Source organism: Phyllostomus discolor, chromosome 13, assembly GCF_004126475.2.
Source record: "Phyllostomus discolor isolate MPI-MPIP mPhyDis1 chromosome 13, mPhyDis1.pri.v3, whole genome shotgun sequence".
Classification (NCBI taxonomy): Eukaryota; Metazoa; Chordata; class Mammalia; order Chiroptera; family Phyllostomidae; genus Phyllostomus; species Phyllostomus discolor.
In genome coordinates this window covers 599,202-616,980 of record NC_040915.2, presented here as the reverse complement: position 1 = coordinate 616,980, position 17,779 = coordinate 599,202, and the positions used below count along the sequence as shown (strand labels likewise).

Here is a 17,779-nt window from a genome sequence, read left to right as displayed (position 1 = left end):
CCAGGAACTGGCTGGTACATCCCGGGAGCTGGCAGACGTGGCTGCTGCCTCCCAGTGCAGGACAGCGGACGGAGAGGCTGTGTGCACACAGCAGCAGGAGACCGGGCTGCAGTGTGGACCCTGCCAGCTCCCACCTGAACTCTGTGGAACATCTGCAGATTGATGGCTTTGACTTCTTCCAGCTGCTGGCGCAGGGCGACCAGGGTGTCCTGCTTCTCATGAGTATCCTTTTCCAGCAACTTCATTGCAATTTCCATTTCGGTTTTCATGCCAATTTGTAACTCCAGTTCTTTCTCTAGTTCCTTAAAAGGATAGTAACAAGGAAAAGATTGATACTAAAGTAGAACACAGAAGTAAATTTAACTGAGGCTGTATCTTGGGCAATACATAAAATATAAACTCAAGGTCAGAATAGGTTAGGGAGATTTAGAAAAAGTCTATCTAGAGCATAACTAGGTTAAGTTTTCCCCTTTTTCTCATTTGACAATGAAAACTGGCTCTGCAAGTCCCCAGAATGCTGGCAGGTGGCAATATGTGCCTAGAGTTCTAGCAACCATGTTTTTCAAACCCTAAGATCAGAACGTAGGGTCTGAAAGATTGTCTGTGTCGCAGTGCTAAATCAACTCAATGTTGCCATGTTAGAACTTCCAGAATGATTTGCTAGTTTATGGCAACAAAGGTGAATCCATTTTGAAGTGGCTCTGTCTGGGGTAACTCAGGACATGCGTTCTCTACAGCCATGCAAAGCAGCAAAGAAACAAAGTGTAGCAGGTACAAGAACTATGTTTAATAAAGAATCAGCAGCCACTGACATTTAGATGAGATGGAAATAGACCAGAGGCTCTGAACAAAGGAAATGTATGTAAAGAATATACCTGTCTGGTTTCACAGCAATCCCTGAGAAAGTTTACAAAATTGGAAAATGTAAGTAACAATGCCAAGCTGGGTGGTAAATGCAACCTTCTTTTGTAAAGGGACAATTTTGGACTGTCTGTGTGTGTCACTAGGGTATGCACACAGGTGAAAAGTGCTGAAGAAATCACTCACTGGGCCTCTGGGGAATCCTTTCTGAAGACCCTCAGGCTTGCAACTCACCAGACGGACTTTCTTTTCCTCCTTCAGCTGCTTCCACACGTCGCTATACATCTCGTCCAGACCCTGCCGAGTCTGCCTGTAAGTCTCCAGCTCAACTTTTATGTCTTGTTTTGTTATCTGCACCCGACAAGAATACCGAGAGAAAAGGATGTTTACAGGAAGCCAGCCAACTATAAAGTATTTAAAAATATACCATAATTTTAATTTTTAAAAAGGATTTTTATTATTTATTTTTAGACAGAGGAGAAGGGGGGGCAGAAAGAGAGGGAGAGAAACATCAGTGTGTGGTTGCCTCTTGAGAGCCCCTTACTGAGGAGCTGGCCTGCAACCCAGGCACATGCCCTGACTGGGAATCAGAGCACCCTTTGGTTTGCAGGCCAGCACTCAGTCCACTGAGCCATACCAGTCAGGGCAAAATATACCATTTTTAAAATAATGTAGTGTAATTTCTATTTCTTAAGTATAATTCAGAAAGGTTAAAATGTTAAAGCTGCTCTGCCTGGTATGGCTCAGTATGCCAGCCTGCAAACTGAAAGGTCACTGGTTCGATTCCCAGTCAGGCATATGGCAGGGTTGCAGGACCGGTAACCAATTGGAGACATGAGATAGGCAACCAATCAATGTTTCTCTCGCACACCAGTGTTTCTTTCCCTCTTTCTCCCTCCCTCCTTTTCCCTCTCTCTAAAAATAAATAAAAACAAAATCTTTAAAAAGTATGTTAAAGCTATTTGAAATATCTGAACTTCAGGATGAGAACAAACCAACAGATTTTTAACTTTTTTAAAAAATCCTCACCAAAGGACATGTTTTTATTGATTTTACAGAGAGAGGAAGAGAAAAAAAACATCAATGTGTATGAGAGAGAAGTATCGACTGGCTGTCTCTCATATGCACCCAGACCGGGAATCAAACCACAACCCAGGCATGTGCCCTGACCGGGAATCAAACCCTCACCCTTTTGGTGAACAGGGCAATGCTTCAACTAACTGACCCACCTGTCCAGGGTAAACCAATAGATTTTTTAAAATAAAATTTAGGTTCAGAAAACAATTTAACTTTACTTTTTTTCAAAACAGAACAATTGTTTTTAGTGGGCAAGGCCCCAGTCAATCCACCATTCAGTATTTATCGAGCATGTTTTTAGCACTGGAAGAATTCTGAGATGGGTCAGATATGGTCTCTACCTTCAAATCATCAGGCAAGCAAGCCAGAGATTCTACAAAACAGCAAACAAATAAGGGTGGGAGGTGCAAAGACCTGTGGGGCCATGGGAGGAGGCTGAGGCCAACAGGCGGGTGCAGGGCATGGTGTCCCAGAGGAGCCGGCGTGGGAGCAGGAGTGGAAGAGGGAATGGGAGCATCTGTGTGCAAAGGCCCAGAGGTGAGGGAGCAGGTGCTCAGGAAACTCCACGTGGCTCACAGGCCTGAGGGTGCCAGGGAGGCGCAGCAGCAGGAGGCTCCCTGAGAGCAGGCTGTGGTTACACGATGAGTGAGAGCTGTGAGGGACCTGCTTGAGTGCGGAACGGCCATGAGGCCGAGCTCTTACCTCTACACTCTTCTCACTTCTTTCACGGATTAATTCATTTTGTTCTCTTAATTGCTGCTGTTCTTCTTGAAGTGAACAAATCCGGTCTGTTGCAGCTGAAAGCTGATTAAGAAAGGTTTTTGTATTTCTTAGTATCAGCATGAATTGTAAATTTCAAATTAAAGTCTAACATTTGGCATCTTTACAATCAATAATTTATTTTCACATACTTGATATTTTTATTTTATTTCACATACTTCATTTTTTTAAAAGATTTTATTTATTTAATTTTAGGAAGAGGAGAAGGGAGGGAGAAAGAGAGGTAGAGAAGCATCAATGTGCAAAAAAACAATCAGTTACCTCTCACATGCTCTGCACTGGGGACCTGGCCCACAACCCAGGCATGTGCCCTGACCAGGAATCCAACCAGCGACCTTTCAGTTCGCAGGCCAGCACTCAATCTACTGAGCCACACCAGCCAGGGCTGATATTTTATTTTTAACTTCATTTCCTGTTTTGAATAGATATTATATTCACATGGTACAATCAAAGATGTAACTGTATATAATAAAATCTTTCCCACTCCTGCCCTTAGCAATCTCTGCCCTCCCCCATTTTTCTCCTTTTATAGAAGTGATAGCATACTACATAATACAGGCAAAGATTTATGGATGCAAGACATTAGAAACAGCCTGACCATCCAATATTAGAGAAATGGTTTAGTAAATTACAGTGGAAGTATAAAATAGAAATATGTAATAATTTGAGAACAGTTATACTGCCAATATGAAAATAAAATAGGTTATATTGTTTGTATTTTCTCACTCCTTAATTTAAAAATTCAATTATGTTAAAAGTGCTTAAGAGAAGATGAGGGCTATAGACACCACATGGTAAAAGAGTTGTTACTTGGCCAAGGGATTATGAGCTTTTTTCTGATTCTTTATTCTTTTCAATTTTTCCAATGAGCAAAAGGATATTTTATAATGAGAGGAAGAATTAAAGCATTCTGGGGCAGGAATCACCACCTCACCATTAAAGTCCGCCCGGGGAAGGCACCTTCCTCTCCCTGAATGAGCTGTCACGGTTTGGAGAAAGGGGGACAGAAGCAGGGGACATTCACAGCCTGGCTGAGGAGAGGAGAGGGTGTCGGGAAAGGCAAGGGGGAGGGAGGGGGCAAGCTCACCAGCCAGCCTGCCTCATCCCACTTCTGAGCACAGCCTGAGAGGAGGAGGCTGGAGGAGAGAGCACAGCGGGGCCTCCGCCCTCGGCCCCTGGCCATGCTCCTAGCGCTTCTCACTAACGGGCCTTGAAGCACCCAGCCCTCCGCCTTCTCCCAGTCGGGAGAAGCCGAGTCCACCCAGACCCAGAATCCAGAACGGGGTTTCTACGTGGCACTGCCACCGCAAGGCAGGAAAGGCCAAGGCTTTACAGGAGGGACAAGTCTCCCCAAGGGGAGATACAGGCAAAAACCATAAGCTAACTCCCCTTTCAGAGCCTGAAAATACAGAGCACACACCAGGGACAGGGGCATACTTTTCTCTGAAGGACGTGTCTAACACGATACAATGGTTTCCTCTGAAGAAAGAATAAGTCAGTCGTTTAGGTTCACAAGCTGAATTAGACCCTCCCTGGAAGCGTGCCACCTTGTCCGGGAGAACACAATGAAAGTGCTTGTCCGACAACCAGCTCCCACAGCCTGAGTGCCCGCCACATGCCTGCTGTTGCCTGGGGCGCCGTTCGGTGAGACCAATTGAATGCAATCTTTATTCTAATTAGGATGACATTAATTAGAGTTTAACGTGTGAATCATCTCCACGTGGGAGATGAGAACTCAAGCACCTGCCATGTACGCTGAGGCCCCGAGGTCACCCCACTGAGGCGAAGCAAGCTCTTGGTCAGTTCTAGCTCCCACGGGGTCCAGGACTCTGCTGAGCTGTGTGTCGAAGGGCACCACCCTTGAATTTCCTCTCCTCCCACAGCCCCAAGCCCTTCTCCTAGAGGTGCAAGGTGCTGGCCCCGCAGGAGAGCGCAGTAAACTCCAGCGAACCTCCCTCCGGGTGCCCCCACCCAGAGGCGTGGCCGAGTCTCTCCCTCGGGTTGGGGCGGGGCGGGGCGGACTCGCCAGCTCCTCTCACAGTCCTCTGCCTCCCCGGAGGCAGCCAGGGGCTGCGACCTGCGGAGAGCCTGAGAGAGGCAAAGCTAGCAGGGGACAGGGCGAGTCCGCAGAGGAGACGGCAGCCACGGCAGCGAGCTTTGCTCCCAGGCTCAGCCCTCCTCCTCCAGTCCGTCATTGTACTTGCTCTCCCTAGTGAGAAAGCAGAGGAAGACCACGCTGTGGGAGGCTGATCCTCGAGGCCGCAGGGAGGGAGGCATGGGCGGGGCGCTTTCAGCTCACAACTTAGGGGAGGCCGGGAGAGGGAGGGCAGTGTGTCCGCTGGAATGCTGGAGACGCTACCAGCCCAGGTCACCCGGTGCTGGTGACCATGCGCAGCCCAGAAATGGAAGAACGCCTGTCGTCCCCCCCCACCCCACCCCCGCGCAGCTCCAGCTGCCGCTCCTCAGAACGCCTGCGACACCATTGCTCTCAACCGTGGGCTACTCACTTCTGAGTTTCAATAAGTTACAAACCTCTTCTTGAAGCTTTGAATTGGTCTTTTCCAAGCCATCTATCTTGGTTTGAAGATCCCCAACTGTGCAGCTATAGAAAATACAATATTAAGTAAACATGAAATGAAAGGGCTGTTTTCCAGACCCATACCATGAGCTACCGATTCCGAGACTGCCTCCGGGAAATGCAGTCAGTGTCTCCCATGAACTCTGGTGACGGTTCTATACACGTGTGTGCGTTTACCTTCACTGACCAGCTTGCGGTGTTTTCTCCCAAAAATATGCCACCCATTTTTTCCAGTCAACTGGTAAGAAAATAGTTTTTTTCCCCCAACATAATATATGGGAAACAAAATGTGTTGGCAGTCATGTATCTATAAAGTAATACTCATATCAAGATATTGGTCCTTTTGGGTAGTAGGATCAAAGGTGATTTATAAATCTTTTTATACTTTGCCCCATTTTTCAAATGTTCCTCAAATAATACCTACTCCTTTCGCACTGAAAACCACATGGCCTGCTGGAGTGGACTGAGTGAGCAGCCACAGCAGTACCTTTTCTCTCTGGGCCGCATGCCAGCCCATTTGCTTTGAGCCTTTTCAGTGCACCTGATGCTCCCACAACTCTGGAAGGTGAGTTGTATCACCTGTTTTACAGACAAGAGCCCCATATCTTTGTATTAAAAATCTCACTCACATTCACACTCCTACGGTGGGACAGCCTGGCTGAGCCTGGTGCTGTGGCCCCAGAGCCTGCACTTTTGGGGGAGGGGCCCTCCTGCCCACCCAGGACCCCTGTACCTGCAAGGAGCAGAGACACTCCTGGCCAGGCCAGAGAGTTGGGCGGGAGAGCTTTTCTGCCACAGGGAAGCTAGGGAGGCCCCAGCCTGGCCGAGGACGGTCCTTCCAGTCCTCTGACCTTCCCTCGAGTCCCCCTCAATGAAATGGCTTGATTCACTCTACTCCCCCAAAAATTGGGTGGAAGAAAAATAAAAACCAAGGGCATAAAATGAAAAAGAGAACAAAACAAAAGCTATGGAGGAAACTAAAAGTTCAAGAGTCTACAGTTGCCCCTTCTACACCAACTATACAACTTAGAAAACAGTGATGAAATTTGCATTTTCTCAGAAAACATAAATGACAAGAAAAGGCGGATCTTCCAGAAAAGAAGACAGAGATGAACTAGCAACTGAGAAACACTGAGGCACTGGCCAGATTCCGCCTCCATGCACTCTGAGCCTCAAACCAGACGAGGCCAGGCCTCTCAGCTCCCTGGGGAAGCTCAGAGCCCTGCTGCCAAGGCTGCTGGGGAAGGACTCTAGGATGGTCAGGTCAAGCCCCATGTTAAGAGAACAATTAAATTATTAAAAATAGGATCAAGCAGAGTTTGTTTCTGTGATTCAGGAAAGGCTCAGTGTAAAGAAGTCCATTCATAAACTAGATCACATCAACAGATTAATGGAGAAAAGTCACAATTACCTTACTGGATGCTAAAAGGCATTTGATAAAATTCAACATCCATTCCTTATAGAAACTCTCAATAAACTAGGAACTGATCAAGAATCTCTTTCAAAATAACAGCCAACATGGCACTCATGGAGAGCTGGAGCAGCACTTCTCTAGGTCTGTGGTATGTGCTGCGGGGAGTGCCAGCTCCTTTGCCTGCCACCCCAGCTCCTGGGGCCAGAGGGGTGGCTTTTGAGAAGCACTGCTACTGTGCACTGTACATTCTCCCAGGGGGTTCAGGCAGAGAACAATGTCACCCAAAGACAGGAAACAGAGACTCTGCCCACTGCCACCATATCTCCAGTGCCTGGTGTTTCATGAGATATAGAAGCAGCAGCTTTCCAATTAAAATGAAAAAAACAAGATAAGGATGTCACCTATGGCTACTGAATGCTCTTGGAGCTCTGGTCCCGTGGCTCTCCCCTGTCTTTTCCTGCCGCAATATGCTAGAGGGATGTGTGCTGATTCCTAGCAGCAACAGTGCTGCCCATGGCAGTGACTGCCAGCCCAGTGGCTGTGGGGTGAGGGCTGGAGAGGTAAGGTTTTATTTATGGGCTCTCTAAATTGTGTAACTGCACAGAGCAAAGAACTGAAGAATTCCCAAAAGCTCTTTATCAAGAGATCCAACTTCTCCAGTCTGCTCATGGGAACCTGGCACAAATACTTTTTTCTTGGTTGGGAAAAAATTTAGTTATAAATAAATAAATACATGGCAACTCTAAAAAGTCCTATGAAACAACTGTCAGGTACTGAGAATGAACTGCAATACTGGAGAAAGGAGGGAGCCCTACCTTAAGTGCCGGTTCAGTTCTTCCACATAATTTTTTTGATCAAGGACATCAGTAATTCTTTCATGCCTTTAAAAAAGAGCATAAAAAGTTCTTTTCTCTAAGAATTAACACTTTGTAACTTACCCCCAACCTTCCAATCACCCTGTAGGAGTACAAATGTCATCAGGAAACCAAGAGCAAAGAACTTAGGAAAGTCTGCAGGGCCCTGAGAGAAGAGACAGCAAGGCTGGTGGGCAGAAGTGGAAACAACTGGCCTGGAGAGCAGGTGCCCTGTGCAACCGGCTGGCTGCAGGCAAAAAGGAAAGCTGTGGCGTGCAAGGTAGGGACCCCAACCGCCATGTGCAAGTGGCTCCTGGGGCAGATGAACATGCCCTTGCTATACTGAAGGAGGGAGGCTGGCTGAGAAAAGGAGACCTTGACGTGTGGAAACACAAAGCTGATCAGTCTGCATTAAAAAAAAGACTTGAACATTTTAAAGTTAGCCAGCCCCATTTCTTTATATACACACGTGCACATGCACATAAATAGGACGTTACACCCAGGTTCACGCCACGGCACTGTACTTGTTTCTCAGTGAAGTCACTTTTCCCTTTTACCTGTTCTGCCCTTTACCTCACTCTCCCAGGTAACCCACATAACAGCCTGTTGAGCATCCTACATGCATATAACCATCATATCTATTTATCTACCTTGTATGTATGTGTACCATGCAATTAAAACATAAAACAAATAGCAGGGGCTTTTTGAGTTTGCTAAAAAAAAATGGCATATACAGGTATATATTGCCAGTATCATACTTTTCTCACTTAGTAATACCTTGTGGAAATCCCTCTACATCAACTATACCAATAGCCAACTCTATTCTGTATTTACTTATTTTTGGATTTTTTTTTTTTTGAGAGGGAGAGGAAGAAAGAAAGGGAGAGAAACATCAGTGTAAGAGAGAAGCATCAATCGGTTGGCTTCTGCATGTGCCCCCACTGGGGGCCAAACCTGCAACCCAGGCACGTGCCCTGACTGGGAATCAAACCAGAGACCTTCAGTTTGCGGGATGACGCCCAACCTACTGAGCCACACTGGTCAGGGCAAATCTGTTCTGTTTTTAGGTCTTCATGATATATCAGAGTGGAATATTATGGATGTTCCATAATTCATTCAATTATTCCCTTACTGAAGGATAATCCATTTATTTCCTGTTCTTTTTATATAAAGAACATGTTTTGTTTAAGCTTAAAGGAAGGTACATGAAGCATTAACAAGGTTCCTACTGGTCCCAAGGCGCTGAGATGGGGGCTCCTTGTCGGGAAGACGTTTGAATGACATGTGAAATGGTCCAATGCAACCCACTGGTGAGGGTTTCCAATGCCTCTCCCTTCTGCTGTTTTCACCAGCAGCGCTGTGAATCAGGTCTGCGTGCTACTCCACAAGCAGTCCATGCGTGTGGAAGCACAGCATACAAATAGGGGTATGTGTTGTTATCAGAACATAAATGGTACCAGGTTTTACACACTGTTTGCTTTCTTTCTCTTTTCTTTATTTGTTCCAGGGTAATTTTTTAAAAAATCCTGGAATGAAATCCTTTGTTTTTCCCCCTGGCAGTGGCAGTGGGATGGAGACGAGGGGACAGTGTGAACGGAGATATTTCACTGGTACCCTGTATTCTGTAGAGCTTAATTCCTCACACAATGGGAAAATTAATATATTACCTCTGTTATGAAAAATAGATACCCCTGGGTGGTATGGCTCAGTAGACAGAGCACTGGCATGTGAACCAAAGCGTCGCCGGTTTGATTCTCAGTCAGGGCCCATGCCTGGTTGTGGGCCAAGTCCCTGGCATGGGGGCACATGAGGGGCAACCACATACTGATGTTTCTCTCCCTCTCTTTCTCCCTCCTTTCCCCCTCCTTTCCCCATCTCTAGAAATAAATAAAATCTTAAAATTTTTTAAAATAAAAAATAGATAAATAAAAGCTAGAATTTCAAACAAAGCTAAAACAAATGTAGCATTCTTTGCTAGAATGTCATTAAAAATGTGAACAGCATACAATGCAGTACTTACTCTTTGCCACCATCAAGATCCTGCACATCCTTAAGGTAGAGGGAAAAATCGATCACTCCAACCTAATCAAAATAATATGTACAGGTTTAAATACAGAATCACTGTCCTGCTTTCCACATAGACCTTACAGTCTTAAAATTCTGGGTATTTATATTCCTGTCTCTTTCCTACAAATATTTATTTAGTTAGGGTAACCAGCTCTATAGAATAGCAATCAATCAAACATGATGGCAGAGGAGTAACAGAAACTACACTAACCTCTTCCCAGGACAAATCTGGAATTACAACTAAATTGTAGAGAAAGCATCCTGAGTAACTACTGAACACTAGCTGGAGAGAAGCCTTATAACAAAGGACAGGCAGAAGAAACCACTTTACCACAATGTGACTGGTATGGAGTGCAGAGGAGGCGAGAGAGGGCTGGCCTGGCTCCCAGAGACAGAAGCTGAAGTGCCAGAGGGATATTTCAGTGGGATCGGGGGTCCCCCTGAGAAGTGTGGGGTCTAAACTACAAGCTGGACTCCTCAGCCTATAGCACCAGAGCCTGAAAGGAGCCCAGATCACATCCGGCTGTGAAAAGCAGCAGGGTTTCTGTCTTCCAGGGAGAGATGGCCAGAGATACAGAAAGTCTCAAAAAGGGTTAATGCACAGAATTTCGTTTGGAGATACCCTGCACTCCATCAGAGGGAGGGCAGAGTGGACTAGAGATGCTTAGGCAGAGTCCGAGAAAACTGAAGGAACAGCTTCCAGGATCCCTGTGCTGAGTCATCCCCCACACTAGAGAGCCATCTTTCTCAGGCAGAGCACTCACCTTCAAGCAGCATCAGCCTGAGGGGAAGCAATAGCCCCAGCTGCGGAAATTACTCTGCCCCACCCTGTGGAGTTGAAGCTTTGACTGCTGATCACAGCTTGATTGGATTAACAACTGATCTGTTTGAAGGCTGATTAGTTTAACATCTAAGGTGGAAAATACAAAGAAGCACCCAAAATGGAAAGACAAAGAGAAAGACTCTAAATGGAAGAACAATTCTCCAGAAGAACTAGGTGAAATGGAGGCAGCCAATTTATCAGATAGAGAGTTTAGAATGATTTAAGGATACTTAATAACATGAAAAAAGACATAGAAACCATAAAAAAGGACCAGTCAGAAATAAAGAATCCCATATCTGAGATAAATAATACACCGGAAGGAATAAACAGTAGGTTAAATGAAGCAGAGGATCAAATCAGTATTTTGGGAGACAAGGCAGAAAAAAACACCTAGGCAGAGCAGCAAAAGGGAAAAAGCACTTAAAAAATTTAGGAGACCTGATGAAACATTTTGGACAACATGAAGCGTAACAATATCTGCATTATGGGAATACCAGAAAGAGAAGAGAGCGAGCAAGGGATCAAGAACCGATTTGAAGAAATAATGACTGAAAACTTCCCTAATCTGGTGAAGGAAAAAAGTCACACAAATCCAGGAAGCTCAGAGTCCCACACAAGTTGGACCCAAAGAGGCATACACCAAGACACATCATAATTAAAATGACAAGGCTTAAAGATAAGGAGAGAATCTTAAAACCCCCAAGAGAAAAGCAGGTAGTTACATACAAGGGAGCACAATCAGACTGTCATTTGATTACTCAAGAGAACTGTTTCAAGACAGAAGAAAGTGGCATGAAATACTCAAGGTGATGAAAAGCAAGGGCCTATAACCAAGGCTACTTTACCCAGCAAGGCTATCATTTAAAATTGAAGGAGAAATAAGGAGCTTCCAGACCAGTAAAAGCTAAAGGAGTTTTTAGCCAAACCAGTACTGCAACAAATGTTAAAGGGCCCGTTTTAAGAAGGAGAAGAGACTTCTGGCCAAGATGGAGGCATAGTCAGACACACTGCACCTCCTCGCACAACCAAAATAAGGACAACAATTTAAAAACAAAAAACAACCAGAACTGACAGAAATTGAACTGTATGGAAGTTTGACAACCAAGGAGTTAGAGAAGACACATTTATCCAGCCCAGTAGGAGGGGCAGAGATGGGCATCCGGGCAGAGAGGACTCCTCGCAAGGCAGCGGCTAGTGGACCCAGTGAGGCAGCGGATTGTGGAGTGGGGTGCTCAAGGTTGCAGCTGGCTGACAAGGCAGCAGCAGGAGGACCCAACCAGGCAGTGGCTTGCAGACTGGGCAATCCCACATTCACGTGCAGATACACTGGGAGGAACAACTGGGGAGCTGGACAGTCTGCTCAACTAAGGGTTCTAGCAGGGAAATAAAGCCTCAAACCTCTGAGTGAAAACACCTGTGGGGGTTGAGGTGGCAGCAGGAGAAACTCCCAGCCTCACAGGAGAATCCGTTGGAGAGATCCACAGGGTCCTAGAACGTACACAAACCCACCTATCAGGGAAGCAGCACCAGAAGGGCCCAATTTGCTTGTGGGTAGCGGGGGAAGTGACTGAAATCTAGCAGAAAGCAGAGCAAGCGCCATTATTCCCTCTCGGACCCTCCCCCACATACAGTGTCACATGAGTGACACCCCTTATACACCTCCACCCCTTATACGTAACAGGTGTACTGAGACAAAAAAAAAAAAAAAGGCCCAAATGAAAGAACAGATCAAAGCTCCAGAAAAAATATAACTAAGCAATGAAGAGATAGCCAACCTATCAGATGCACAGTTCAAAACCCTGGTGATCAGGATGCTCACAGAATTGGTGGACTTCGGTCATGAATTAGATGAACAAATGCAGACTACAATAAGAGAAACGAAGGAAAATGCACAGGGAACCAAGAGGGATGGAAAGGAAACTGGGACTCAAATCAATGGAGTGGACCAGAAGGAGGAAAGGAACAACCAACAGAAAAGAATGAAGAAACAAGAATTCAAAAAAATGAGGAGAGGCTTAGGGACCTCCAAGACATCTTTCAACGTTCCAACATCCGAATTATAGGGGTACCAGAAGGGGAAGAGGAAAAACAACAAGTGGAAAAGTTATTTGAACAAATAATAAAGGAGAACTTCCCCAATATGACAAGGGAAATAGACTTCCAGGAAGTCCAGGAAGCTCAGAGAGTCCCAAAGAGGTTGGACCCAAGGAGGAACACACCAAGGCACATCATAATTACATTAGCCAAGGTCAAAATGAAGGAGAGAATTTTAGAAACAGCAAGAGATAAGGGGACAGTAACCTACAAAGGAGTTCCCATCAGACTGTCAGCTGATTTCTCAAAAGAGACATTGTGGGCAAGAAGGGGCTGGAAAGAAGTATTCCAAATCATGAAAGGCAAGGACCTACATCCAAGATTGCTCTATCCAGCAAAGCTTTCATTTAGAATGGAAGGGGAGATAAAATGCTTCGCAGATAAGGCCAAGTTAAAGGAGTTCATCATCACCAAGCCCTTATTATATGAAATGTTAAAGGGACTTATCTAAGAAAAAGAAGATAAAAAATATGAACAGGAAAAAAAGACATCAAACTCACAGTTAGTAACAACCATACCTAAAACAAAAGCAAACTAAGCAAACAAAGAGAACAGGAGCAGAACCACAGAAATGCAGATCACATGGAGGGTTAGCAACAGGGAAGTGGGGGGGGGGGAGATATAGAGAATAAGTAGCATGGACAATAGGTAGAAAATAGACAGGGGGAGGGCAGAAATAGTGTGGGAAATGTAGAAGCTAAAGAACTTATGACACATGGATATGAACTAAAGGGGGGGAATGTGGGTGGGAGGGGGTGGGCAGGGTGGAGGGGAGTAAAGGGGGGAAATGGGACAACTGTAATAGCATAATCAAGAAAATATATTAAAAAAAAAATCTAACTTCACGCTTAAAGGAACCTGAGAAAGAACAAAGCCCAAAGTGAGCAAAAAGAAGGAAATAATAAAGATTAGAGCAGAAATAAATGAAATAGAGTCTAAAAAACCATTCAAAAGATCAATGAATCCAAGAGCTGGTTCTTTGAAAAGATAAATACCTTTAACCAGACTCATCAAGAAAGAAAGAGAAAGGACCCAAATAAATAAAATCAGATATGAAAGAGAGGAAATAACAACTGACACCAAAGAAATACAAAGGATTGTAAGAAAATATTATGAACAACCATATGCCACAAACTGGACCACCTGGATGAAATGGATAAATTCCTACAAACATACAATCTTCCAAAACTAAATCAGGAAGAACCAGAGAATCTGAATAGACAGATTACAGCTAATGAAAGTGAAGCAGTAATAAAAAAACTCCCAACAAACAAAAGCCCTTGACCAGATGGTATCAATGTGAATTTTACCAAACATTCTGAGGAGAATTAACACCTCTCCTTCTCAAACTATTTAATAAAATTCAAGAGTAGGGAAGCCTTCCACACTCATTTTAGGAGACCAGCAATTATCCTAATTCCAAAACCACAAAAGACACTACAAAGAGAAAATTATAGGCCAATATTCCTGATGAACATAGATGCTAAAATCCTCAACAAAATAATAGCAAATGGAATACAGCAATGCATCAAAAAGATCATACATCATGATCAAGTGGGATTTACTCCAAGAATGCAAGGTTGGTGTAACATTTGCAAATCAATAAATGTGATTCATCACATAAACTAAATGAGGAATAAAAAGCACATGATCATATCAATAGATGCAGAAAAAGCTTTTGATAAAATCCAGCACTCATTTATGATAAAAACTCTCAAGGGAATAGAGGGAACATACCTAAACATAACCAAAGCCACATATGACAAACCCACTGCCAACATCATACTCAATAGGCAAAAACTACAAGCATTTCCCTTAAGATCAGGAATAAGACAAGGGTGTCTACTTTCACCTCTCTTATTCCACATACTACTGGAACTCCTAGCCACAGCAATAAGACAAGAAGAAGAAATAAAAGGCATCCAAACTGGAAAGGGAGAAGTAAAACTGTATTTGCAGGTAACATGATACTAGAGATACACAGAGATACATAGATAACCACAAAGATTCCACCAAGAAACTACTATAACGGATTAATGAATTCAGTAAAGTAGAAGGATACAAAATTAATATCCAGAAATCAGTTGCATTTTTATATGCCAATAATGAACTAACAGAAAGGGAAAGTAAGAAAACAATCCCATTCACAATTGCTACAAAAAGAATAAAATACCAGAGGGGAGGGGGAGGGGATGGTGGGGGGAAGGGTTTTCAGGAATCCCACTATAAAGGACACATGGACAAAACCAAGGGGGAGGGTGGAGGCAAGGGAGGGAGGTGGGTTTGGCTGGGGTGGGGGGCAGTGGTAGGTGGAAAGGGCAGACAACTGTAATTGAACAACAATAAAATAATTTTTTAAAAAAGAATAAACTACCTATGAATAAACCTAACTAAAAATGTAAAAGACCTATACTTGGAAAATATAAGACACTGAAGAAAGAAATTGAAGATACAAGTAAGTAGAAGCACATACTGTGTTCATGGATTGGAAGAATTAACATCATTTAAATGTCCATACTACCCAAAGCAATGTACAGATTCAGTGCAATTCCTATCAAGATTCCAATGATGTATGTCACAGAACTAGAATATTTCAAAAATGTATACGGAACCACAATAGGCCCTGCATAGCAACAGTGATCTTGAGAAAGACCAAAGTTGGAGGAACCATGCTGTCTAATAACCAACTATACTATAAGCCCATAGTCATCAAAACAGCATGGTAGTGGCATAAAAATAGACATTTAGATCAATGGAATAGGAGAGAGAGCCCAGAAATAAACCCACACCTTTATAATCAATTGATACTTGACAGAGGAAGCAAGCACATACAATGGGTTAAAGAGAGTTTATTCAATAAATGGTGTTTAGAAAATTGGGCAGATACATGGAAAAAAGTGAAAGTAGACCACCTTTTTACACCACACACAAGAAAAAATTCAAAACAGATCAAAGACTTGAATGTTAGACCCCAAACCATAAAAATCATAGAAGATAACATAAGCAGCAAAATCTCTGACATTGCTTATAGTGATATTTTATCATATATATCTTCCCAGGCAAGGGACAAAAAAGAAAAAAAACAAATGGGACTACATCAAACTACATAGTTTTGTACAGCAAAGGAAATCACCAACAAAATAAAGACAACCCACAGGGTGGGAGAACATACTTGCTGATACATCTGATAAAGGGTTAATATCCAAAGTTTATGAAGCACTTATAAAACTCAACAGCAAAAAAGTGAACAACCCAATTGAAAAATGGAAAAAGAACCTGAATAGGCACTTCTCCAAAAAGGACATACAGATGGCCAATAGACATATGAAAAGATGCTCAATGTCACTAATCATCAGAGAGATGCAAATTAAAACCACGATGAGATGCCATCTCACACCTGCCAGAATAGCCATCATCAATAAATCAACAAACACCAAGTGCTGGTGAGGATGTGGAGAAAGGGGAACCCAAAAGGGTTCCAAAAGCACTGTTGGTGGGAATGCAGCCAATGTGGAAAGCTGTATGGAGATACCTCAGAAAATTAAAAATGGATCTGCCTTTTGACCCAGCAATTCCACTTTTGGGAATATATCCCAAGACACCCAAAACACCAATACAAAAGAATATATGCACCCCTATATTCCATAGCAGCATTATTTACAATCACCAAGACCTGGAAATAGCCCAAGTGTCCATCAATAGATGGGTGGATAAAACAACTACAGGACATTTAGCTCTGGCTGGTGTAGCTCAGTGGATTAAGCACAAGCTGTGAACCAAAGAGTCACCGGTTCGATTCCCAGTCAAGGCATATGCCTGGGTTGTGGCTCAGGTCTTCAGTGGGAGCCACATGAGAGGCAACCACACACTGATGTTTCTCTTCCACTCTTTCTCTCTCCCTTCCCTTCTCGCTATAAATAAATAAATAAATAAATAAATATTACAAAACACACTATGGGACATTTACACAATGGAATTCTACTCAGCCATAAAAAATAAAATTTTACCCTTTGAGACAATAAGGACGGACCTGGAGAACATTATGTTAAGTGAAATAAGGCAGTCAGAGAAAGACAAATACCACATGATTTCACTCATATGTGGAATCTAATGAACAAACTGAACTACCAAGCAAAATGGAGACAGACTCAAAGAGAGCAGATGACAGCTAGTGGGGGGTTGGTGAGGGAGTGGAGGGACTGAGCAAAAAGGAAAAGAACTCATGGACACTACAACAGAGTGGTGATTGTGGGAGGAGGAGGTATAAGGGGACCAAATGGTGATGGGGAAAAATACAATAAAGATTAAATTTTTAAAAATCGAACAAAGAAGCCAGAAAAAATAACCCCACCACCTTCTAGAAGAAAAACCTAGTAAATATCAGAAGGCAATATTTTGAATTTTTACCACCTAGTTAAGATAAGTTTTGTGTACTTAGTCAATAATCAAGTAGTTGACAAAGATCAACAAAGTTCTTTGGGTACAAAGTAATAAGGAAAAGGGGGAAACCTGGATATGGGGACTAAAGTGGTGGCCTTCAATGACACTCCAGCCCCATCTGTATTCCAGGGAAATTTCTCTGCTGCTGCAGGGATCCAGGGAGGACCAGGGCCCTCACAGATCCCACCGTCAAGGGCTCTGCCTGGAGACAAAGCACCTGAGAGAGAGGGACTGAGGGTTCCAGTCTGCCACCATCGCTTGAACTGCAAGCGACGCCATTCCCAATACATGAAGATTGGGTCCCTCAGTAGAGGAATGTTTAGAATCGTTTTACAGCCGCTCACAGAGCCCCAAGTGACCATAACAGAGGGCGGCAGGCGGGTGTGTGAGGATGTGGAGGAAAATCCAGGAAAGAACTGGAACACAAACGATGACAGGTACAGTGCGAACTCCTCATGGTAACCCAGTCCTGACAAAGCCATGGCTCTGGGGGATGATTTCTGCCTCTTTCCTGTGCGCCTCCCACTCACCTCCATCCTGACCCCGACCCCAGCAGTCTTGGTGCTGGTCCAGGAGAGGGAGACAGCAGCCCCCACCAGGCCCGGACTCCCGCAGCCCGGGGGCCCCATGAGGGCCAGGCACTCCCTGGCCTGGCGCCTCCTCGCTGGGCACAGGCCTTTGAAATTCCGAGCTGCCACGACACAAGGCCGGCCACCCTGAAGCCATCACGCTGGACACCAAATGCAGAGACCATGAGAGGACTGAGACCAAGAAGCCGCGGCTGTTCCAGG

The 17,779-nt window shown here is 44.2% G+C and overlaps 1 protein-coding gene across 1 annotated transcript in view; it reads right to left on the bottom strand.

Annotated features, from left to right (window-relative positions):
• Window positions 1–17,779, bottom strand: part of RUFY1 (RUN and FYVE domain containing 1) — a 57,149-nt gene that overhangs the window by 16,410 nt on the left and 22,960 nt on the right. Inside the window, exons 6-11 of the mRNA XM_028528663.2 lie at window positions 9,585–9,646; window positions 7,526–7,591; window positions 5,251–5,320; window positions 2,641–2,742; window positions 1,096–1,212; window positions 135–302 (exon numbers count right to left, since the gene is read on the bottom strand). Coding sequence (XP_028384464.2) covers window positions 135–302; window positions 1,096–1,212; window positions 2,641–2,742; window positions 5,251–5,320; window positions 7,526–7,591; window positions 9,585–9,646 — 585 coding nt within the window. The remainder of the gene's footprint in view (window positions 1–134; window positions 303–1,095; window positions 1,213–2,640; window positions 2,743–5,250; window positions 5,321–7,525; window positions 7,592–9,584; window positions 9,647–17,779) is intronic.